The following is a 25,738-nucleotide window of genomic DNA, read 5'->3' as shown; positions in this document are numbered from 1 at the left end:
CAGAAACACTGCCGGCTTCGCGGGGCCTGAGCTCATGGACTGATGAAAAGTGTTCTGTGGTCTGACGAGTCCACATTTCAAATTGTTTTTGGAAACTGGACGTTGTGTCCTCCGATGCAAAGAAGAAAAGAACCATCTGGATTGTTATTGGCGCAAAGTTCAAAAGTCAGCATCTGCGATGGTATGGGGGTGTATTAGTGCCCAAGGCATGGGTAACTTACACATCTGTGAAGGCGCCATTAATACTGAAAGGTACATACAGGTTTTGTTGCCCTCCAAGCGACGATATCATGGACGCCCCTGCTTATTCCAGCAAGACAATGCCAAGCCACGTGTTACAACAGCGTGGTTTCATAGTAAAATAGTGCGGGTACTATACTGGCCTGCCTGTAGTCCAGACCTGTCTCCCATTGAAAATGTGTGGTGCATTATGAAGCCTAAAATAGGACAACAGAGACCCCGGACTGCTGAACAACTTAAGCTGTACATCAAGCAAGAATGGGAAAGAATTCCACCTGAGAACCTTAAAAAATGTGTCTCCTCAGTTCCCAAACGTTTACTGAGTGTTGGTAAAAGGAAAGGCCATGTAACACAGTGGTAAAAATGCCCCTATGACAACTTTTTTCCAATGTGTTGCTGCCATTAAATTCTAAGTTAGTGATTATTTGCAAAAAAAAAATACGTTTCTCAGTTCAAACATTAAATATCTTGTCTTTGCTGTCTATTCAATTGAATATACGGTAAGTAGAAAAGGATTTGCAAATCATTGTATTCTGTTTTTATTTACGAATTACACAACGTGCCAACTTCACTGGTTTTGGGTTTTGTACATGAGATCATCTAGTTCTGGTAATAGCATTATTACCGGACTGGTTGTTCCATAAAAATACTTCAAGTGTTCCAATGTTCTACGTGTTTGGAGACTAGTGGTAATGGACGCGTCCAATAGTACCAGTCCCAGTGACCAGGATATCGGGCTGCCCGTTCCTCCATATCTCCCTAACGATGCGCTCCCTCTCCTCCAGACGCCGCGCCTTCTCCAGCTCCTCGGCTGAGGCGAACACGTCCACGCTCTTCAGGCTGCTGTTGGACTGTGTGCTGCGTTCGTCCATCGGTATGATGGTCAGTTTGTGGTTTTCAGACAACTCTTGTTGCGCTACGCTTCCATCTCCCACTTCTTCCTCTTCCTCCTCCTCCTGGCGAGACTCCAGCTGCGTCCTCTGAGGTGCCGGAAGAGGCCTGCGGGGCCTCGGATCACAGTTGAGGCCGACTATCAGGAGGCACAGGGCAGCGAGCAGGCCAAGACAAACGCCCATCATGAAAATGAGGGCAACGGTCTCTGGGTAGGCTGTATGGATACACACGCATTCACTGTCAATGACACAAGCTTTACTATTTAACCAACATTGGAAAGCAAAAATCCAAACAATTGTTAGTCTATTCTTTTCTTTCCCTATTATAAACATTTTAAACACAGGAAGTAAACAAGCTATCAGCATAGGTAATGCTCAAAGAAAGGGTGTAGTTAAATAATAGAGGTTTGAATTCTTTGGGGTGACTATTCGACTCAGACTCAATTTAACACAATTCTCGTAATATATTATTTGGTATATAAATTATAATAAAACATTTTCAATGATGGTTTTGGTTGCTGACGTACAACTTATACAAGCATTGTTGTCCCAAAAGACATCTTTTTAATCTTGTTTTAGAAATCCCAGTTAATCAATCTTAATAAAGTGAAGTGAATTATATTTATATAGCGCTTTTCTCAAGTGACTCCAAGCGCTTTACATAGTGAAACCCAATATCTAAGTTACAGTTTTAAACCAGTGTGGGTGGCACTGGGAGCAGGTGGGTAAAGTGTCTTGCCCAAGGACACAACGGCAGTGACTAGGATAGCGGAAGCGGGGATCGAACCCGCAACCCTGAAGTTGCTGGCACGGCCGCTCTACCAACCGAGCTATACCGCCCCACAAAAGAAAAATAAAATAAAATAGAGAAAGTCCAACCCAATCCCAGCTTTACAAGAAATGTACAAAGCAACTGAGAAGACATACAAATACAATAGTAAAAAAAGGAAATCAAAAATTTATAAAAGCAAGCGTATGAATTATCATACTAATATCAACAATAGTTTTTACGTTTATAATCTAAAAAATAATTCTTAAAAAAAAAAAGCAACATTTTTGTAGTTTGAATCAGTTATATAATTAATTGTATCAATATGTAATGAAGTATACTATTATAATGGTTTGAATCAAAAACGGTTTTTTTCCTGTTAAAGTAAAGTTAATTTAAATTTTAAATGAGTTAAAATTATTTCACATTTTGGATTAAAATATATTTAAATCCGAAATGCTTTAAACAGAAAAATTATGTATTTTTCTGTTTAGATTGTATTTTATTTTGGACTAATCAAAAAAAAAAAGACTTCTATTTTCGATTAAGATAGTGATGTGTTAGTTGGGATTTATCTTTAGTTACTAATTAAAATTACCTAGTTTCAAATTTAATACAAATTATTATTTAATTGTTTCAATATTTTATGTTTAAAAAAAAAGAATTAAAAGTATTTTTCATTTTGGATTTCATATAGAATTTATTTTTCTAAACAGAAAAATAATGTATTTTTCTGTTTAGATTGTATTTGTATTTTGGATTAAGATAAATATGTTATTTGGGACTTATCTTTGGTAATTAATTAAAATTACCTACAGTTTAAAATTTAATAAAAAATATAATTTAATTGTTTCAATATGTTTTTGTTTTTTTTAAGTTTTTGTTTAAAAAAATGAATTAAAAGTATTTCCCATTTTGGATTCAAATATGTAAATCCAAAATTCAAATGAATAAAACAATTAGTTAAAAAAAAGACTTTCCCATTTTGGATTCAATTTTAGTCATAAATTGACAAAAAATCGTACAATTGTTTTTACATTAAAAATATTACCGTAGATTATTCCAGTTTAGAATGTATTTTACATGAGAAAATGATGTTTCCTCTTTAAAATGTACTGTATATTACTGTGAACTAACTAAAAAACTGAATTAAAAAAAGATATTTCTGATTTGACTTTGTTAATTAAATTAGTTTCATATTAAATAAAAAAAATATTTTATAATTGTTTAAATAAATAAAAAATGTTCTCCTGTTTAAAAAATGTTTTTATTTTGAACAAATTTGAAAACGCTTTTTCAAATTTTGTATTACACAAAAAGTGTTTTCATTTTGATTGATTTAAGAAAATTACATTACATTTAGAATCGGAATAAACTTTTTAGCACTCCTATTAAATAGTCACTGCCTTTTCGTACTCTTTCTTGGACATGTGCCAATTTGTGTTACAGTAAAAGTACGGGAAAATGTGGTTTTCCGGAACATTGTTAGCCTCGATGTTTTGAAAAAAGTGAAATATTTTGAATTTGGACGCATATAATTGTTTCAAAAACATGGAATTTAATTTTTTTTTGTTTGGTTTTGCAGGAAATAAAGCTTTGTGGAAAAAGCGGTACATTTTGTAATGTAAAAAATATAAACCCGGGAGTTCTGAAGGGGATGTGTGTAATTGAAAATGTAAAAAAATACAGCAAATAAAAGGACATTTTTTGGAATGACCTAAATGTTTAGTTTAGGGGTCTCAAACCTAATTTACCTGGAACCACTGGAGGCAGAATCGGGGTTAAGCATGCTTTAACCTCGTGACTACATCTAAGATGTAATTTTTGGATAGCTATGGTCGGCCTAAAGTCGTCCATCCATCCATCCATCTTCTTCCAGACTTCCCTCTCCCCAGCCACTTCGTCCAGCTCCTCCCGGGGGATCCCGAGGCGTTCCCAGGCCAGCCGGGAGAGATAGTCTTCCCAGCGTGTCCTGGGTCTTCCCCGTGGCCTCCTACCGGTCGGACGTGCCCGAAACACCTTCCTAGGGAGGCATTCGGGTGGCATCCTGACCAGATGCCCGAACCACTTCATCTGGCTCCTCTCGATGTGGAGGAGCAGCGGCTTTACTTTGAGCTCCCCCCGGATGACAGAGCTTCTCACCCTATCTCTAAGGGAGAGCCCCGCCACTCGGCGGAGGAAACTCATTTCAGCCGCTTGTACCCGTGATCTTGTCCTTTCGGTCATAACCCAAAGCTCATGACCATAGGTGAGGATGGGAACGTAGATCGACCGGTAAATCGAGAGCTTTGCCTTCCGGCTCAGCTCCTTCTTCACCACAACGGATCGATACAGCGTCCGCATTACTGAAGACGCCGCACCGATCCGCCTGTCGATCTCACGATCCACTCCTCCCCCACTCGTGAACAAGACTCCGAGGTACTTGAACTCCTCCACTTGGGGCAAGATCTCCTCCCCAACCCGGAGATGGAACTCCACCCTTTTCCGGGAGAGAACCATGGACTCGGACTTGGAGGTGCTGATTCCCATCCCAGTCGCTTCATACTCGGCTGCGAACCGATCCAGTGAGAGCTGAAGATCTTGGCCGGAGGAAGCCATCAGGACCACAGATGATGTGGTCCTGATGAATCGATGACAAAGGGCAGCCTTGGCGGAGTCCAACCCTCACTGGAAACGTGTCCGACTTACTGCCGGCAATGCGGACCAAGCTCTGACACTGATTATACAGGGAGCGAACTGCCACAATAAGACAGTCCGTTGCCCCATTCTCTCTGAGCACTCCCCACAGGACTTCCCGGGGTACACGGTCGAATGCCTTCTCCAAGTCCACAAAGCACATGTAGACTGGTTGGGCAAACTCCCATGCACCCTCAAGGACCCTGCCGAGAGTATAGAGCTGGTCCACAGTTCCACGACCAGGACGAAAACCACACTGTTCCTCCTGAATCCGAGGTTCGACTATCCGGCGTAGCCTCCTCTCCAGTACACCTGAATAGACCTACCAGCACGTCTTCCTATGAGGAAGCAGGGCCTGGGGAATCTGTGGTGGGCTCTCCTATTTCTGGGGCTGAGGTTGCCGAGGTAGTTAAAAAGCTCCTCGGTGGCAAGGCCCCGGGGGTGGATGAGATCCGCCCGGAGTTCCTTAAGGCCTAAAGTCGTAATAAATGTAAAAGTCAATGTCAATATTGTATATTGCGACACTATTGAGTTCCCCAGGGAATGATCAGAGACACTCCTGCTTGCTTATAGGAAGTTGCTCTTTGTGTGTTTTTTGGGCTGTTATCTTTGTATTTGCATCGTTTTTGTAGTTCGCGTAAAGTGGGATTCAACATTGCCATAAAATATTGAAGAATTAGTCGCAAATGGGGTCCCTGGTTTAGATATTGATGTGGACTTTGGAAATATTCTCCATTTCATTGGGAATTTTTGATGCAGAAAAATACTTTTTTTTAAAAATTCTGGCAAGAAAACAGATTTCTGGCAGTCCTGAATTGAGGACATTGCAAAATGTGGACGGTGAAAATCTCTCGGGAGTAATAATGTCAAGTATGAATAATTTTAGCGCAGATTTCGTTATGTCTTCTATACGACCCATTTAGCCATCCATCCACTGAAGCGTCCATTCATTCAAGTATTTACTAAGTCATCCATCCAAGGTTAGCTTGGCAGCTAATGTATGTTAAACAAAATATCACATTTCACACAAAGTGATGCTTGTAGGTTTTAAGTCAGCACAGCCAGAGAATGCCAGCATTGTGTTAACGGAAACCTGAATAAAGTTCCTTTTCATTCCGTGCACAGATTACATAAACATGAGACGTGCAAGCGGCGGTCTGTGTGGAACATATTTTCTCTGTTTTGGCAAAAACCACTGAGATGTTACCTTTGATGTAAGCATATGTCGCCATGCTGTTACTCAGCAGATCCATGTCTTTCTTAATAGGCTCCATGCTGCTTCAGCTGTGCCTTCAAGTCGCTACCATCTCCAGGTACTTTCTTCACACGCTGGAAATCTACTCCTGTTGAATGTAATCAAATATTCAAAGCATTACAATCTCATATTTTGCATTTAAAGCAACAGGGACCATAGACCAGGGCTGTGAAAGTGCTTTTACTTTCACTTACGTACAACAGGTTTTCTCACTAGAAAGCCTCATATCATATGTCTTAGATCCAGGGTTCTTAACTTTTTTGACCTCCAGCCCCAACTTCACCACTACAGAGGGGCCCGGGGCCCTCTTAAATATAATCACTGAATTAGTAATTAGGGAGTCCTTTTGCAATGGGACATAAGGACCTATTGAATTTGTAAGGTTTTATTAGGGCCCGCATGGCCCATTGCATAAGGACTCCCACAGGGAGTCCTTATGCAATGGGACATAAGGACCTATTGAATTTGTAAGGTTTTATTATTATTCTTTCTTATTCCGCAGCTTTGCGCGGTACTTTGACCCCCTTAACATGCTTCAAAACTCACCAAATTTGACGCACACATAAATAACCTCGAACAAAACTCTTTGGTAAAAAAACCAAACCCCATAACTCAAAATTGCGCTCTAGCGCCCCCTACAAAGTAAACTTTTTCTAACTCCCAGTACGAATGTCGTAGAGACATGAAACAAAAACCTCTATGTAGGTCTTACTTAGACTTAAATGTTATTAATTTATTTCCTCGGCCAAAAATCTACAGGAAGTTTGCTATTCCCCCTTCAACACAAAATTTTAGTAAAATCAGTCACTTTTGCCTTTTTGAGCTTTAATTTGACCCCCTTAACATGCTTCAAAACTCACCAAACTGAACGCACACATCAGGACTGGCAAACATTGCGATCTAAAAAAAAAAACCTAACCCCAAATTTTAAAATTGAGCTCTAGAGCAATTTTTGAATAAAACCGAGAAAAAACTGCTCCTCAGAAGAAAAAAATGACAAAACTGCCTGTAACTCCCACTGGGAAGGTCGGAGAGACATGAAACGAAAACCTTTCCGTAGGTCTCACTTAGACCTACATTTCATAAATTGACAACCCCCAGCAAAAATCTACAGGAAGTTTGCTATTCCCCCTTCAACACAACATTTTTGTAAAAACCGGTCACCTTCCTTCAAAAACTATCCCCTCTGAGCGCGTTTGTCGTTTCGGCTTCAAACTAACACAGGAGAGAGATTAAACCCTTGTAATTAAAAGTATAGATGGGCGTTTTAATAACTGCTCCGGTTTTGATTTTATGACCCTTCAAAGACCCGCTGCGCTGATGCTGCTGCGCTGTTTTTTTAAGATGGCTGCTTAAAAGCAGGAAGCACCAGCGTGCCCACACAATGCAGACAAGGTAGGTACACTAGACAAAAGTATTGGGACAATTCTGACTAAAAGTAGACAAAAGTTTTGGGACACTTATGACTACCAATGGACAAAGGTATTGGGACAGTTAGGACTAAAAGTAGACAACAGTATTGGGAAACTTAGGACTACCACTGGACAAAAGTATTGGGACACCTACACTGGCCAAATGTATTGGGACACTTAGGACTACAACTTGACAAAAGTATTGGGACACTTAGGACTAAAACTGGACAATAGTATTGGGACACTTAGGACTAGCACCTGCCAAATACGTGGGCCCGACCAATGCTGCTTGCAGCTTTAATTATTTATTATTATACCGGCCGCCTCTTTGAGCTGTAATTTGACTCACTTAACATGCTTCAAAACTCACCATATTTGACGCACACATCAGGGCTGGCGAAAATTGCCATTTGATAAAAAAACCAAACCCCAAAAATCAAAATTGCGCTCTAGCGCCCCCTAGGAAAAAAAAAAACTAGACTGCCTGTAACTACCACTAGGAAGGTCGGAGAGACATAAAACAAAAACCTCTATGTAGGTCTGACTTAGACCTAAATTTCATTAATGGTACATTCTCGGGCAAAAATGAACAGGAAGTTGGCAATTCCCCCTTCAAGACAAAAAAGTACTAAAAACAGTCACTTTTGCCTCTTTGAGCTGTAATTTGACTCACTTAACATGCTTCAAAACTCACCATATTTGACGCACACATCAGGGCTGGCGAAAATTGCCGTTTGATAAAAAAAACCAAACCCCAAAAATCAAAATTGCGCTCTAGCGCCCCCTAGGAAAAAAAAAAAACTAGACTGCCTGTAACTCCCACTAGGAAGGTCGGAGAGACATAAAACAAAAACCTCTATGTAGGTCTGACTTAGACCTAAATTTCATTAATGGTACATTCTCAGGCAAAAATGAACAGGAAGTTGGCAATTCCCCCTTTAAGACAAAAAAAGTACTAAAAACAGTCACTTTTGCCTCTTTGAGCTGTAATTTGACCCCCTTAACATGCTTCAAAACTCACCAAACTGAACGCACACATCAGGACTGGCAAAAAGTGTGATCTAATAAAAAACCTAACCCCAAATCTCAAAATTGTGCTCTAGCGCAATTTTTTAATAAAACGCACAAAAAACTGCTCCTCGGATGAAAAAACTGACAAAACTGCCTGTAACTCCCACTGGGAAGGTCGGAGAGACATGAAACAAAAACCTCTATGTAGGTCTCACTTAGACCTACATTTCATAAATTGACAACCCCCAGCAAAAATCAACAGGAAGTTTGCTATTCCCCCTTCAAAACAAAATTTTTGTAAAAACCGGTCACCTTTCTTCAAAATCTATCTCCTCTGAGCGCGTTTGTCGTTTCGGCTTCAAACTAACACAGGAGAGAGATTAAACCCTTGTAATTAAAAGTATAGATGGGCGTTTTAATAACTGCTCCGGTTTTGATTTTATGACCCTTCAAAGACCCGCTGCGCTGATGCTGCTGCGCTGTTTTTTTAAGATGGCTACTTAAAAGCAGGAAGCACCAGCGTGCCCACACAATGCAGACAAGGTAGGTACACTAGACAAAAGTATTGGGACAATTCTGACTAAAAGTAGACAAAAGTTTTGGGACACTTATGACTACCAATGGACAAAGGTATTGGGACAGTTAGGACTAAAAGTAGACAACAGTATTGGGAAACTTAGGACTACCACTGGACAAAAGTATTGGGACACCTACACTGGCCAAATGTATTGGGACACTTAGGACTACAACTTGACAAAAGTATTGGGACACTTAGGACTAAAACTGGACAATAGTATTGGGACACTTAGGACTAGCACCTGCCAAATACGTGGGCCCGACCAATGCTGCTTGCAGCTTTAATTATTTATTATTATACCGGCCGCCTCTTTGAGCTGTAATTTGACTCACTTAACATGCTTCAAAACTCACCATATTTGACGCACACATCAGGGCTGGCGAAAATTGCCATTTGATAAAAAAACCAAACCCCAAAAATCAAAATTGCGCTCTAGCGCCCCCTAGGGAAAAAAAAAACTAGACTGCCTGTAACTCCCACTAGGAAGGTCGGAGAGACATAAAACAAAAACCTCTATGTAGGTCTGACTTAGACCTAAATTTCATTAATGGTACATTCTCGGGCAAAAATGAACAGGAAGTTGGCAATTCCCCCTTCAAGACAAAAAAGTACTAAAAACAGTCACTTTTGCCTCTTTGAGCTGTAATTTGACCCCCTTAACATGCTTCAAAACTCACCATATTTGACCCACACATCAGGACCTGCGGAAATTGCCTTTTTATAAAAAAACCGAACCCCAAAACTCAAAATTGCGCTCTAGCGCCCCCTAGGAAAAAAAAAAACTAGACTGCCTGTAACTCCCACTAGGAAGGTCGGAGATACATAAAACAAAAACCTCTATGTAGGTCAGACTTACACCTACCTTTCATAATTGTACATCCTCGGGCAAAAATCAACAGGAAGTTGGCAATTCCCCCTTCAAGACAAAAAAGTACTAAAAACAGTCACTTTTGCCTCTTTGAGCTGTAATTTGACCCCCTTAACATACTTCAAAACTCACCAAACTGAACACACACATCAGGACTGGCAAAAATTGCCATCTAATAAAAAAACCTAACCCCAAATCTCAAAATTGTGCTCTAGTGCAATTTTTTTATGAAACGCACAAAAAACTGCTCCTCGGATGAAAAAACTGACAAAACTGCCTGTAACTCCCACTGGGAAGGTCGGAGAGACATGAAACAAAAACCTCTATGTAGGTCTCACTTAGACCTACATTTCATAAAGTGACAACCCCCAGCAAAAATCAACAGGAAGTTTGCTATTCCCCCTTCAAAACAAATTTTTTGTAAAAACCGGTCACCTTCCTTCAAAAACTCTCATCTGAGCGCGTTTGTCGTTTCGGCTTCAAACTAACACAGGAGAGAGACTAAACCCTTGTGTATAAAATAACAGAACAGCGTTTTAATACCTGCTCCGGTTTTGATTTTATGACCCTTCAAAGACCCGCTGCGCTGATGCTGCTGCGCTGCTGTTTTTTTAAGATGGCTGCTTAAAAGCAGGAAGCACCAACGTGCCCACACAATGCAGACAAGGTAGGTACACTAGACAAAAGTCTTGGGACACTTCAGACTAAAAGTAGACAAAAGTATTGGGACACTTATGACTATCACTGGACAAAAGTATTGGGACATTTAGGACTAGCACCTGCCAAATACACGGGCCCGACCAATGCTGCTTGCAGCTTTAATCTTACTCTTGATTTTAATCGTATTCAATAATTACATCTAACCTTTTTACAGTATACAGCCTTGTCAATCAATCAATCAATCAATGTTTATTTATATAGCCCTAAATCACAAGTGTCTCAAAGGGCTTCACAAGCCACAACGACATCCTCGGTACAGAGCCCACATAAACGGTTTTTGCCTTGCATAGGAGCGTTTTAACTTGCACTTACAGATGTAGCGACCAACTGCAGTTACTGATAGTGGGTTTCTGAAGTGTTCCTGAGCCCATGTGGTGATATCCTTTACACAATGATGTAAAGGATATCACCACATGGATTTGGATCAGATTTTTGTTCTCTTTTTGGGGTGATGTGTTTAACTTGTTGATGTGTCTAGTTTTTTGGGTATAAAAGTAGGTCAGTCATTCACAAACAAGGATGGAGCGAGGGTCCCCACTTTGTCAACAAATGCGTGAGCAAATTGTCAAACAGTTTAAGACCTGACTTGTCAAATAATTGATAATTATTATTGATTTGACCCACACCTTAAGCTTAGGTCAGGCTGATTCGAAAAATAGGTACTAACCAAATACACTGCATTAAAAGGTACTCATAAATAACAAACTTTTTTTTTTTTACATACAGTTATGTTGTGCTAAAACAGGGGTGTCCAAACTTTTTGACTTGGGGGGCCGCATTGGGCTAAAAAAAAATTTGGTCGAGGGAGTAATGATTACTGCTTTGCACACTCTTGGCATTCTCTCGATGACCTTCAGGCACACCTGTGAAGTAAAAAGCATTCCAGGTGACTACCTCTTGAAGCTCATCGAGAGAATGCCAAGAGTGCACAAAGCAGTAATCAGAGCAAAGGGTGGCTATTTTGAAGAAACTAAAATATAAAACATGTTTTCAGTTAATTCACCTTTTTTTGTTAAGTACATAACTCCACATGTGTTCATTCATAGTTTTGGTGCCTTCAGTGACAATCTACAATGTAAATAGTCATGAAAATATAGAAAACGCATTGAATGAGGAAAAGGTGTGTCCAAACTTTTGGCCTGTACTGTATATGTGTGTACATATTATGATACAATACATTTATATACTTATTAATATAGTTGGATATTAAGAGTATGTGAAAGTTCCACTCTTACCTTGTTTACTTCGGTGACAACCTCCGTAAAGTTTTGTAATTAATCAGAAATATCAAGCAGCTAAATTGCGTTAAACATAGATAAGTATGGAGTGTTTTGCATTTTCCCCATCCTGTTTTTAATGGTTTTAAATGGGTGTTATTTTTTATGGTGTGTGGAATTTCTTTTTAATAATATCCACTAAGTTCAGTGAGCAGGTTGTGTTGTGTGACCATGAGTGTTTAATTTTTTATTTTTTTGCACCATGACTAGGGAAGGTTGTTACATTGGGTCATAGCAGCATTCAGTGGCTAATTAAGGGTCATTACTCGCAATGACCACTTGATGGTAGCATTAAAGGCAGTTTTTTTTTTACAAATAATGCAATCTGCCTGCGGCCAAGAGTTACTAATTACTCTTGATGTTTCGCGGGCCAGCAGGCATAGTTTAGACACCCTTGTGCTAAAATAAACCAAAATAAAAATGAAAATGTTTCTTAATTAAACTGTCAATAAAATTAAAGTGCAAATGAAAATACAGCTTCACCACTTCTCTATGACTTTAGCTCCAGATTTTTGTTTGTTTGAGATTGTCATTACTTGGGCCACAGCTGAGAAACAGATATTTTTTGGCGTCTCTAATGGCTAAGGTTGAGAAGCACTGCCTTATATCATATTATCGTATATTTGTCACGCAAACATGTTAGTGACACTGTTATGATTCAGGGGACATGAGTTTTAGACCCGTTGACAGCTCGTTTTATATATTTTTGTGATGAAAATCCCTTATTTGTAGCTATTTTACAAGGAAAATTCCAATATTTTTAAATAGATTTTACTTTCCTGGGAAAATGTCCAAATATTGAAATGTTAATGTTGATTTTTAGCCATTTCCCTGGGAAAATTTCCATATTTAAAATGCAATAATGGACTTTGAGCCACTTTCTCAGTAAAACTGCCATATTTTAGCCATTTTGTCAGGAAAATCCCCATATTTTGCAATGCGAATGTGGATTTTTAGCTACTTTCTTGGGGAAACTCCTGTATTTTGAAATGCAATTGTTGCTTTTTAGCCGTTTTCTCTGGAAAACTGCCATATTTGAAATGCAAAGGTGGATTTTTTTTTTGCCGTTTTTCTGGGAAAACCCTCATATATTGAAATTGCCAAGCATGGGTATCTGCAAAGAAAAATATTCTCGAAAATGATTTTCTCGATTCATGCTAACATGCAACTTAAATTCTAGATATTCACAAACATTTTACAATTTTGCACAACCACTCATACAGTCGTAATTTTTAGCGTCTCTCTAGAGGGGGCTCTCGGAAACACTGCCTTATATCTGTCATGTCTGTGTAATCATGTTTTGTTTTAGTCATGTTTTGTTTAGTTTAGTTATTGGACTCTTTAGTTTCTGGCTTTTCACTCCCTTGTCTTGTTTCCATAGTTACCCATTAGTTTCACCTGTTCCACGTTTGGACTCATTGTGCACTCTTGTTTGTCACCATAGCAACCCATTAGTTTTCACCTGTCACGTCACGCACCTGTTTCACGTTTTGAGTCACGCACCTGTTTTCACCAATCATGTCACTGTTATTTAAGCCTACCTTTGTTCATCACTCGTTCTGCCTGCATTGTCTTTATGCCACACCGGTTCATGTCTCTTTCTGACCAAGTAAGTTTCCTAGTCCATGCCATAGCTTCTGATCTATTTAGCAACTTCACTTGTGTTTTAGGCACGCTTACCTTTTTTGTTGTATTTTTGTGTTTGTGGGAGTGAGTGATTTATGTTAAATAAATCCAAGCTTACCTTCAAGCTGTCGTCCGGAGCCATTTTTTGCGTTGGAAGAACAACCGCAGCAAGCTACGACCCCCCCATGTGACAATATCATATTATCGTATAATATTTATATGTTAGTGACACTGTTATGATTCAGGGGACATGAGTTTTAGACCCGTTAAAAGCTCGTCTAATGTATTTTTGTGATGAAAATCCCTTATTTTTAGCTATTTTACAAGGAAAATTCCAATATTTTGAAATCGATTTTTAGCCACTTTCCTGGGAAAAATCCCAAATATTGAACTGCAAATGTTGATTATCAGCCTCTTCCCTGGGAAAATTCCCATATTTAAAATGCACTAATGGACTTTTAGCCACTTTTTCTGCCATATTTTGAAAATGTGGATTTTTAGCCATTTTTCCAGGAAAATCCCCATATTTTGCAATGCAAATGTGGATTATTAGCCACTTTCCTGGGAAAGCTCCTGTATTTTGAAATGCAATTGTTGATTTTTTAGCCATTTTCTCTGGAAAATTCCCATATTTTCTAATGCAATATGTGGATTTTTAGCCACTTTCTCTGGAAAACTGCCATATTTGAAATGCAAATGTAGATTTTTTTTTTTTTTGCCATTTTCTGGGAAAATTTGCATATTTAAAATGCAATAATGGACTTATTTTTAGCTATTTTACAAGGAAAATTCCAATCTTTTGAAATAGATTTTTAGCCAGTTTCCTGGGAAAGTTACCAATTATTGTAATGCAAATTTTGATTTTTAGCCATATCCCTGGGGAAATTCCTATATTTAAAATGAAATAATGGACTTTTAGCCACTTTCTTGGTAAAACTGCCTGTCTTTTTAGCCATTTTTCCAGGAAAATCCCCATATTTTGTAATGCAAATGTGGATTTTTAGCCACTTTCCTGGGAAAAATCCCAAATATTGAACTGCAAATGTTGATTATTAGCCTCCTCCCTGGGAAAATTCCCATATTTAAAATGCACTAATGGACTTTTTGCCACTTTCTCTGCCCATATTTTGCATTGCAAATGTGGATTATTAGCCACTTTCCTGGGAAAACTCCTCTATTTTGAAATGCAATTGTTGATTTTTAGCCATTTTCTCAGGAAAATTCCCATATTTTGTAATGCAATATGTGGATTTTTAGCCACTTTCTCTGGAAAACTGCCATATTTGAAATGCAAATGTAGATTTTTTTTTTGCCATTTTCTGGGAAAATTTGCATATTTTAAAATGCAATAATGGACTTATTTTTAGCTATTTTACAAGGAAAATTCCAATCTTTTGAAATAGATTTTTAGTTAGTTTCCTTGGAAAATGACTAATTATTGTAATGCAAATGTTGATTTTTAGCCATATCCCTGGGAAAATTCCTATATTTAAAATGAAATAATGGACTTTTAGCCACTTTCTCGGTAAAACTGCCATATTTTGAAAATGTGTCTCTTTAGCCATTTTTCCAGGAAAATCCCTATATTTTGTAATGCAAATGTGGATTTTTAGCCACTTTTCCTGGAACTCCTGTATTTTGAAATGCCATTGTTGATATTTAGCCATTTTTTTCGGTAAAATTCCCAAATTTTGCAATGCAAATATTTTGAAATGCAGCATGAGATTTTTAGCCATTTTCTTGGGAAAATGTCCATATTTTGAAAAGCAAATTGTGGATCTTTAGCCACTTTCTCTGGAAAACGGCCATACTTTAAATGCAAATGAGGATTTTTTTGGGCCATTTTTCCGGGAAAACCCCCATATTTTGAAATTGCCAAGCATGGGTATCTGCAAAGAAAAACATTCTCAAATTTTTTTTCTCTCGATTCATGCTAACATGCAACTTTAATTCTAAATATTCACAAACATTTTAATAATCAAATGCTTACAGTTTTGCACAACCACTCATACAGTCATCGCATGTATTGTCATGTTTCTGTCTCCATGGATTATTTTGTCTTTCTATCAGTAATTTTCACCAGAAAAAAAAAACCCCGCACTCAACTGTCCTTCAATGAAGAAGGGCATAAACACCACTGCAATTGCGATCTCATTATTGAAAATCGTGATTGACGTTTTTCCAGAACCGTGTGGCCTTAGCCTGCGGCCCTCGGCAACAACAATTTGTTTATGGTCATCCTGCAGGCACGACATGGGCCTCTGCGCCTAATGAGGATGTTTATATTTATGACATCAGTGCCCAAGGAGACTCGTTTCCAGCTTCCGGTGTCAAACAAGCGCACTCAGGCTCTTATTTCCCACAACAAAAAAAGTTATTCTGGATCTATTTAGTCGGTTTAAGCGGATACCCTAAAAATACTACTCAGACTGAACATAGTTTGATGCTTAGTGAATGACAATCAGTATTTACTTCTGATCCTATCATAGAAGCAACAACATACCGCTGGTCTCTCCGGACTTCATTCTTTGCAATTACTTCAGTAGTGTCTTCCCTCATCATTTACTCCCTAACCTTTCCTTGGGTTATGATATCATTGTCGTCATTTCAGTATCAGAGCACTGAAAGACTATTAAATACTGCTTTTAAGCTTCAAATGTCACATTAGCTTCAGGGTAATGGTATCATTGTTGTCATACTGGTGTCAGAGTTAATGAATTGAATGTAGTTAAATCACTGAATGTATTTTTAAATTAGTTTGTAGCTATCCTTGGTCTGTCTTATAGACACGTAAATAATAAATAAAAGGGTACAATTAGATAAGCTTTGCTTCTTCCTACTCTTTTTTTTTTTATTTTTATTTTTTTTTTATTTATTTTTATTTTTTTGGGGCATGTAAAATGATACACTGCAAAAAGTCAGTGTTCAAAAACAAGAAAAACCCCCCACAAAAATTAGGGGTATTTTATTTGAACTAAGCAAAATTATCTGCCAATAGAACAATAAAATGTGGCTTGTCAAGACTTTCCAAAACAAGGACAATTAGCTAACCTCAATGAACCCAAAAATACCTTAGAATAAGTCATACTTGCCAACCCTCCCGGATTTTCCGGGAGACTCCCGAAATTCAGCGCCTCTCCCGAAAACCTCCCGGGACAAATGTTCTCCCGAAAAACTCCCGAAATTCAGGCGGACCTGAGTGACGTGTTGACAACACACAACAACAGTGTCTACCGTAAAGCAGTTCGTCTGCCGTAAACAGCAATGTTGTGACACTTTTAAACAGGACAATACTGCCATCTACTGTACATGCATATGTGACCCACCCATAATGTGTCACGTTTTTGTGTTGATTTATTCATTTTATTTTGTGGTTTGAATTCGTTTTTGGAGCTGTCATTACACATTTATCAGTATTCACATTGGTCAGTAGAGGGCAGTAGGGCGTTTCTTCCCAATTGAATGCTATCGCCTGCAGACCAGAAGTGTCTTGTCATTCTGATGAGCGCGACCAGTCTGTGAACAATTGAAACGTCCTGTGTGCTTTTTCCTCCTGTATAACAGGTTAGTTTTGGTGAATCAACTCACTGAATAATATCCATGTGATCTTTATAAGTTTAAGTACACATTCTGATGGTGGAGCCTAACTCTAAAGTGTTTGTGAGTTGTAGTTTGTAAATGAACACTGAAATTCAAGTATTTATTTTATTTATATATATATATATATATATATATATATATAGCTAGAATTCACTGAAAGTCAAGTATTTCTTATATATATATATATATATATATATATATATATATATATATATATATATCTTAACCACGCCCCCGCCCCCACCCCCCACCCCCCGAAATCGGAGGTCTCAAGGTTGGCAAGTATGGAATAAGTACATTCTCACTTATAACAAGTGCACTTTTCTTGGTAGAAAACAAGAGACCTTTTCGCTCAATATGTTGAAAAATATTCTTAAATGAAGTAAATGCTAGTGCCATTCTCTTGACATAATGATATGCGCTCGGCATTACATTTCTTGAAACCAGCAAACTTATACTAAAAACTAATTTATTGTTCTTAATGGAAAGGCAACAAGGCAACCGCTTGTTACTCTCGGGGTCTCCTATCCGCTCAGGTAAATCATATGGTCTAAAAATGCATTTTTCCATCGACAACATGACATCATCGCGCCAAGTGCGTGCTCTTTCAGTCAATTAGTGCGCATATATACAGCCCGGCCCCTGGTCAAAACATTTTTTTATTGTAATTTTGAAGAATTCATCTGAATGTGCATGAACTATTTCTGTTCAAAATTTTTAAAAATGTCACATCTTAAATGTTTAAATATTAACTGGCATTTTACTGTACTGTGCCAAGTGTACTACTATATGACTACGTGTTTTCTATTGTTTCATTGAAAATAAAACCGCAAAGTCCATTTGGCTGTCATCCGTTTTAATTATAAGACAAAATTGTGTCAAAGTCATGATTTTTTTTTTTTCATACTTGAAATAAGAAATTACTTTAAAAAAGCAGTTTTATACTTGTGAGTGTTGATGACACAGCTTTGCAACACTTGATATTCTAGTTTCAAGCATGTTTTACTCAATATAGGTCATAAAATCTCAGCTACAAGCTGTAATATCTTACTGAAATCATTTAGGACCAAAACAAGTAAAAGACTCTAACATAAAATCTGCTTAGTGAGAAGAATTATCTTATCAGACAGAAAATAAACATATCACCCTTATTTGAGATATTTCATCTTACTTACATTTCAGTTTTTGCATTGTATAAGTGTTACCATGTGATGTAGTTTAATGTAACCGTCCCTAAACGGTGCCATGCTGGATGTAAACATGATTGCTGATGTTTCCCACCGCCCTCACAATGGCCGCGTGGTTAAAGTAGCAACATAGTGTACGTGGGAGCCAGGACTGGTTCTTTCTCTCCAGGGAGAGCAAAATTCTACCCTTGTTCCAGTGGTTGCCATCAGAGGCTCCGGTCTCTTCCCCCACCCTGATCTTTATCCTGGAGACTCTTGGCAGACCCCCGCAAAAAAACAAAAAAGTTGAAGGGAAAAAAAAAGTAACAAAAAGTTGAAATGTTGACTAATAGTAAAAATATGCTGAGTCACACTTTTTTTTTCAAAGCTTTTTCTTCACTTCTTGTTTAGTTAAGCCTGGGCTGTCAAACTCTCTGTATTTTTCGGACTATAAGTCGCAGTTTTTTTCATCGTTTGCAACTTATGTGTGAAATTATTAACACATTACCGTAAAATATCAAATAATATTATTTATCTCATTCACGTAAGAGACTAGACGTATAAGATTTCATGGGATTTAGCGATTAGGAGTAACAGATTGTTTGGTAAACGTATAGCATGTTCTATATGTTAGTTATTTGAATGATTCTTACCATAATATGTAGGGATGTCCCGATTCGATATTTGGATCGGATCGGCCGCCGATATTTGCCAAAAAATGCGTATCGGCAAGGCATGGGGAAAATGCCGATCCAGATCCAGTTTTAAAAAAAACTCCGGTCTGTTTTCCAACGCACCTATTTAAATAATACATTCCACTTTTCTGCTGCTCCCTAATTTCCGTTCCGCATTTTCCAGCACACCTTCAACACATCCACAGGTCTGTGGATTCTCACGCAGTTGCTTTTAGCTGCTGGCATTACACGACAGGCTCTTATCACTCTTTCCTGTGTCTCCCTCTCACAGACAGCAAGCGCACCTTCTTACACACGTCACATACTGTCACGTCATACGTCACATACTGTCACGTCATACGTCACATACGTATACGCCCTCTCCCAGCAGAGAGGTAGCAGCATGGCTAACGTTAGCTGTGATGCTATTGAGCCATGCGGGCAACGCTCCCTCTCAGGTGCGCGCCTGTGCAATTGTGCACTGCTCAAACGTCCTCTGCGCATAGCAATTATATGCCACGCACAAAATCAAATAAAAAAAATAAGCGCATAACAATTTTCGACACACGGACACGACAGAGACAACAGTTTTCGTCATCATTTTTCAAATATTGTAACGTCTGTCGAGACGCTTATCTCCATTCGGTGCCACACGTCCACACCGTCAAAATGCCGAGGCAAAAATGTCCACATCAACACCGTATGAAAAAATTAGTGACTTTTTTAGTTGTGATTTCCTTCTCTGCATGAAAGTTTAAAAGTAGCATATATTAATGCAGTATGAAGAAGAATGTTTTAATGTAGACATGCAAGCCTTGAAAGAAAATTTTGAAAATCAAGACTACATTTCCTGCAAATGGGTGCATTTCTACCCTATATTTTAACTTTAGATTTATTCTCATATCAAACTCTTTTGGCTGTCTTTTTGACACTTACATCCGGCGCCCCCCTCCACACCCTGGATTATAAATAATGTAAATAATTCAATGTGATTATCTTGTGTGATGACTGTATTATGATGATAGTATATATCTGATAGTATATATCTGTATCATGAATCAATTTAAGTGGACCCCGACTTAAACAAGTTGAAAAACTTATTGGGGTGTTACCATTTAGTGGTCAATTGTACGGAATATGTACTTCACTGTGCAACCTACTAATAAAAGTCTCAATCAATCAATCAATCAAAACACATATAATCATCATACTGCTGTGATTATATGCATCAAGTGTTCATTCAAGGCTAAGGCAAAATATCGAGATATATATCGTGTATCGCAATATGGCCTTAAAATATCGCAATATTAAAAAAAGGCCATATCGCCCAGCCCTAGTTCAATGATGCCATTTCTGTTTGTCATGTATAATTTTGTCTATTTTGTGTTTATCCTTGAATAAACAGGTCAGTTTCTTGTTACCAACCATTGTGTATTATTCAAACTCCCCTAATTCAGCTGGCTAGTTGTTATCAAGAGTACTAAAACCCTTTTCAACATGATTCTGACAACTAAGTAGGCTAAATAACTTTAAACTTTAATACATGCTCGGATAGGCTAGTATCGGTCAAGTATCGGTATCGGGTCGGAAGTGCAAAAACCTGGATCGGGACATCCCTAATAATATGTTACGTTAACATACCAGTTGGTTATTTATGCCTCATATAACGTACACTTATTCAGCCTGTTGTTCACTATTCTTTATTTATTTTAAATTGTCTTTCAAATGTCTATTCTTGGTGTTGGCTTTTATCAAATACATTTCCCCCAAAAAGGCGACTTATACTCCGGTGCGACCTATATATGTTTTTTTCCTTCTTTATTATGCATTTTCGGCCGGTGCGACTTATACTCCGGAGCGACTTATACTCCGAAAAATACGGTAAAAAGTGTCACATTTTGGAGTGACACAATAGTCATTCTTAAACGCTTCATGTGAAGCTCGGGCTAACAGCTAGCATGAGCAAGCTACACTTTGCTAACACTAGACGGGAGAAGATGTGGTAGCTATTTTTTTAAATATAACTTTTTTTCCACATTTAGGTCTCTAACAAAGTTCTTTATTAGCACTCTGTAAATAAGTAGTATCACATTTTATAGTGACACAAGAGTAATTAATATATGCTAACAGCTCAGCTTAACCAAACTAGACTAGGCTAGCCCGATGTGGTAGCTACATTTTATTAATTATATTACATTTAGGTCTATTCCAATGTACTCTATCTACAAAACAAACAGGCTAAAGAACAGCTTCTTCCCCAGGGCCATAACCATCCTGAACGGACTGCCCCCTTGTCCCTCATAACTGCCTTCTCTTCGGTGCAATAACCCATTCCACCAACCACCCTGTTTTTGTTTTGTTTTTTCATGTATATATTCATTTCACACCATATTCATTGCACTTCTACATTTTTTATATTTCTATATATTTGCACATTGTTTTTCTAGCATGCACACATCGCACTGTATGGAATGGCCTCAATCTCGTTACTTTGCGTAATGACAATAAAGCTGATTCTGATTCTGATTCTGATTCTACAGAATCTGTAAAAAAAAAAAATGTCACATACAACAGATAGCTTAGCATAAGCATGCTACACTTTGCATGCAAGGCGGGAAAAAGTAATGGCAGCTACTTTTTAAAACATTTAAAAATATGTGCTATTGTTAAAAGTTAAGTTACTTTTAAGGTAAACCGTCATGTTTTGTACAGTAAATACCTGCTCTTTGGTACAATAGTGTACTATATGCGGTGTTTAATGGCCAACTAGTTTTTGACAGTTTTCAGCAAATAAACTAAAATTAAGATGATTAAGCAGTAACATTCTTTACATGGGTGTCATCTAGACTCAATTAATTTAAACATGTGTGACATCGTATTTTACGGGCTATAGAGTGCGCCAGTATTTAGGCTACGTCCACCAAATCTAAGATTTTTTTTTTTTTTTTTTTTACATAAATTAGCCGCACCGGACTCTAAGCCGCAGGTATACAGTACGATTTTTTAAATGTTTATCTACATACCTTAATTGTTTCCAAACGGTGTCTGTAACGCGGCAGTAAAACGGCTGATCAAACAAAACAGAAGTCATCGTCATGGACCCACTAGCTGCGGAAGCTAGCTCTCCAATCAGCTAAACAGTGACATTTTGGTGAATTTATGAACTGAATTGATACAAAAAGAATGCCAATGTGAGTTAATAATATTAACACGTGTTAACATATTCGCTAATTAAAATGACGCTAGCTTAATTACATTATGATAGCACATAGAGATATGCATGAAAACACTCCTACAGACGTCACACATGGGACAGTTTAGTAAGTATGAATTGTTTTGATTATATTGTAAAACAAAACGTTGCTTGGAGTGACGAATGAAGAATCCTTTTGAGCAGAAACGCTATAGACCAGCGGTCCCCAAACTACAGCATCCAAAATCAGACTCGTGGGAAGTCGCAAGTAAAAAAAAAATTTTAATAAAAAATTAAATTAAAATAAATTAATATATATATATATATATATATATATATATATATATATATATATATATATATATATATATATATATATATATATATATATATATATATATATATATATATATGTATATATATATATTTTTTAATTTATTTTAATTTTATTTTTTAATTAAATTTATACAATAATATAATATATACTTTATTTTTATTTAAAAAAAAATCTGTACTTTCTAATCCATTTTCTACCGCTTGTTACTCTCGGTGTCTCCTAATCATATTGTCTAAAAATGCATTTTCCCATCGATAACATCACGCTCGTGCCGCAGTATCGGGCGAGCACGCGGCAAATGCACACTCTTTCAGTCAGTTAGTGCGCGAGAAATATATATATATATATATATATATATATATATATATATATATATATATATATATATATATATATACACACACACTTTAGGTCATCTTTTTATAAAATCCCCTGACTATCAGGGAAACCTGCGAAAGAGGCTTGTAGGGATGATATAGCCTCTGTATTTTTCCTGTCCTAATGTATATTCTGTTCTACCCCGGTATTGAGCACTGTATAACCAGATAAACCACAGAAACCTTGACTCTCTCTCTCATATATATATATATTAGAGATGCGCGGATAGGCAATTATTTCATCCGCAACCGCATCAGAAAGTCGTCAACCATCCGCAATCCACCCGATCTAACATTTGATCAGAACTGCATCCGCCCGCACCCGCCCGTTGTTATATATCTAATATAGACGATGCAAGGCATTAGTGATGTTATAAAGCTTTTGCCTGTTAAAGAAAGGAGACTGATCCAACGCAGCACAGACATTCGCGTGCCACGCTGTCACGACCCAGACGCACACCAGTGCGCAATCATATGGGAGCCGCGCTGAGCGCACCTCCAAGCGCGTCTCGCTGCCGGCGACGGCCGGGTATATGGGCCCGACGCTCCAGCGCCATCCATTTTCAGGGCTAGTTGATTCGGCAGGTGGGTTGTTACACACTCCTTAGCGGGTTCCAACTTCCATGGCCACTGTCCTAGCTGCTGTCTATATCAACCAGGGTGAGCCCCACCCCTTTCGTGAGCGCACTGCGCGCGGAGTGACCCCTGTTACGAGCCCCCGGCCACGGGGGTGGCGGGCAGGTAAGCTGCTTACCTGCTGCGCGTGACTCCGGCCGCGGCGAAGGCGGACGAGGCGGGGTGTTGGTGCGGTGGGCGCGGTGGTGACCCTGGACGTGCGTCGGGCCCTTCTCGCGGATCGCCTCAGCTACGGCTCCCGGTGGGGCCCTCTCGGGGGAAGGGGCCTCGGTCCCGGACCCCGGCGAGGCGTCCCTTCTCCGCTCCGTAAAAGTGTCCATCTCTTTTCTTTTTTTTTTCTTCTGTTGTGGCATATGCTGCAGGTGCCTGCTCGTTTTCGTATGTGGGTAACAACATTTAACTATGTATATATTGTAATGTTCCCAGGAACGTAGGCTCATAGACTTATTCGTTTGTCTCGTATTTATTGTAATAAGATGCAATGTAACCACACAACAGCTCCAATGTGCGTCTCCCCTCTTTCCCGGCAAAACTCGAACTAACACTTCCTGTCAACAACGTCACTTCCCTAACTTGCCCGGAAGTCCCGCCCCCCAGCCAAAGCCATTGGCTAACACCCCGTAGCTAGCCGCTACATCATATTTCCGAATTGGTTTAACTGCCACCCGCCTGAATCTATTTAAAATCTAATTTTTTTAAATTTTAATCGCCCGACCCGACCCAACCCGACCCGCTGATAAAATCTAATTTTTTAAAATTTCATCCGCCCGATTCGCGGATAATCCGCGGACTCCGCGGTTGTGCCCCCAAACCGCGCATCTCTAATATATGTATATATATATACATACATACAGCCCGGCAAATTTTTTTTACCCCAATGCGAGTCAAAAAGTTTGGGGACCCCTGCTATAGACGGTTATACTTCCGGTTTAAGGCGCAGAACAGAAAGTCAATTTTTATCCTGCAGCACCTGCAGGGAACGAAGTCCTCCAAAAGATGGCGCTATCGCACAAACCATACAATTTTTTCAGTGTCTCTGTCGGTGTTATATACAAATTATTTGTTGAATACAAAACATGATGACTGAGAAATGCTGAGAAAAATCTACAAAATAGCCGCACCGTTTTATAAGCCTCAGGGTTCAAAGTGTGGGGCCTATATTCCGGAAAATACAGTAGTTAAAAAAAAGTATATTTTGTTAAACCTGATTTAAAACTTGGTTTGGAGTAAAAAAAAAAAATTGTCTGGGTATTACTTTATTAGGTGACTAAAAACCAAAACTAATCCAATTTTACACTTGACTTGATAGAAAAAAATGAAACAATCATTCTTTTTGTTTGTGTATTTTTATGCAGACCACTTAAAAACATGCACTTTGTGGTGGAAGTTTGTCCGAGCTCTTACGCAATCACCAGCGGGAGACAAATGTCCATTTTTACACGGCCTCTAGCTTTTTTCTTTTTTTTTTTTTTCTTTTAAGGAGGGCAGACAAATGAAACAGGCAGCACTTCCAGGCTAGCCCAATAACGTCTCGCTTTAGCCTCTTCACAGCTGTGGATGTGTTTATGTGACCCCATAAAATGCACTCCGCTTCAACCCTCCCGCGTTTCCTGCCCGGATAATCCCATTTAAGATGAAAGCTGAAGGCTCTTTACAACACCACTCCTTGCCTTACAGTAGTCTCTCTTGTCTATTGTGTGATCAAAAACAATTCAATTCAATGTCCACTTTGGACCGGAAACCCCATGAAAAGTTTGTTTTTACAACTGATACCACCAAAACAGAACATGACAGTACTCACACTGGTCCTGGGTGGAGGTCTCTCCTACAAAAATAGTCCCACTGAAGATTTAGAGGTTTGACTGATTAAAATGTCATGTTTCCGCAGGAGCGCGGTGAGAAGATGAGATGTCCTCACGTCCCCCTCATCGTCTCCTGATGACAGTGACGCTCTTCCTCCTCCTCCTCCTCCTCTTCATGCGTTTCCTGCAGGCTAAAGTCACTTCCAAATCCTGCGTCCTGCCGGCTGACCAGACTGAGGTGATGTGTCCGCTGGTGCTCGCAAACACACCACAGGTCTGTTCACTGGGAGGGTGGAACAGGAAATAGCTTGTCAGCTGTTTTTGGGCACATGGCCCTGATGCTGCTGCTGCGCTCCAGGATTAATTGAGGTCCTTGTATTTTAATCTAGGGAGGGGAGGGAACTCTTTTCCCGACCGAATGTTTTATGCAAAAAGCAGAGCGCCGCAGGCGAACAGGTGGTATACTTTGATTGGATCTGGAAGGTAATCAAGAACGTTTGCGCCAGAGGGGCTCCTAATTACAGCCTTAGAATAGAATAGTTTGGAACTTTTAATTTGTCGTACAAACCCCAAAACCAGGGAAGTTGGTGTAAATGGTAAATAAAAAACAGAATACATTGATTTGCAAA

General features: G+C 38.7%; 1 protein-coding gene across 1 annotated transcript; it reads right to left on the bottom strand.

Moving 5' to 3' along the window:
* Nucleotides 1-50: 50 nt before the first annotated feature.
* Nucleotides 51-25,405, bottom strand: eva1bb (eva-1 homolog Bb (C. elegans)). Its single transcript, XM_061983460.2, has 3 exons — nt 25,109-25,405; nt 5,786-5,921; nt 51-1,348 (listed from the first exon to the last, which is right to left on the bottom strand). Exons 2-3 carry the CDS (start codon nt 5,850-5,852, stop codon nt 924-926), a joined length of 492 nt encoding a protein of 163 aa, XP_061839444.1. The 5' UTR covers nt 5,853-5,921; nt 25,109-25,405; the 3' UTR covers nt 51-923.
* Between the last annotated feature and the right edge of the window lie 333 nt (nt 25,406-25,738).

Source organism: Nerophis lumbriciformis, linkage group LG21 (assembly GCF_033978685.3).
Source record: "Nerophis lumbriciformis linkage group LG21, RoL_Nlum_v2.1, whole genome shotgun sequence".
In the NCBI taxonomy this organism is placed as follows: Eukaryota; Metazoa; Chordata; class Actinopteri; order Syngnathiformes; family Syngnathidae; genus Nerophis; species Nerophis lumbriciformis.
This window is presented reverse-complemented; position numbering and strand designations above follow the sequence as displayed.

Coding starts and splice junctions, on each gene's coding strand:
- eva1bb (XM_061983460.2), bottom strand. CDS start 5,852: ATGGAGCCTATTAAGAAAGACATGGATCTGCTGAGTAACAGCATGGCG. Junction 1,349..5,785: donor GACATATGCTTACATCAAAG/GTAACATCTCAG, acceptor GTATCCATACAG/CCTACCCAGAGACCGTTGCC.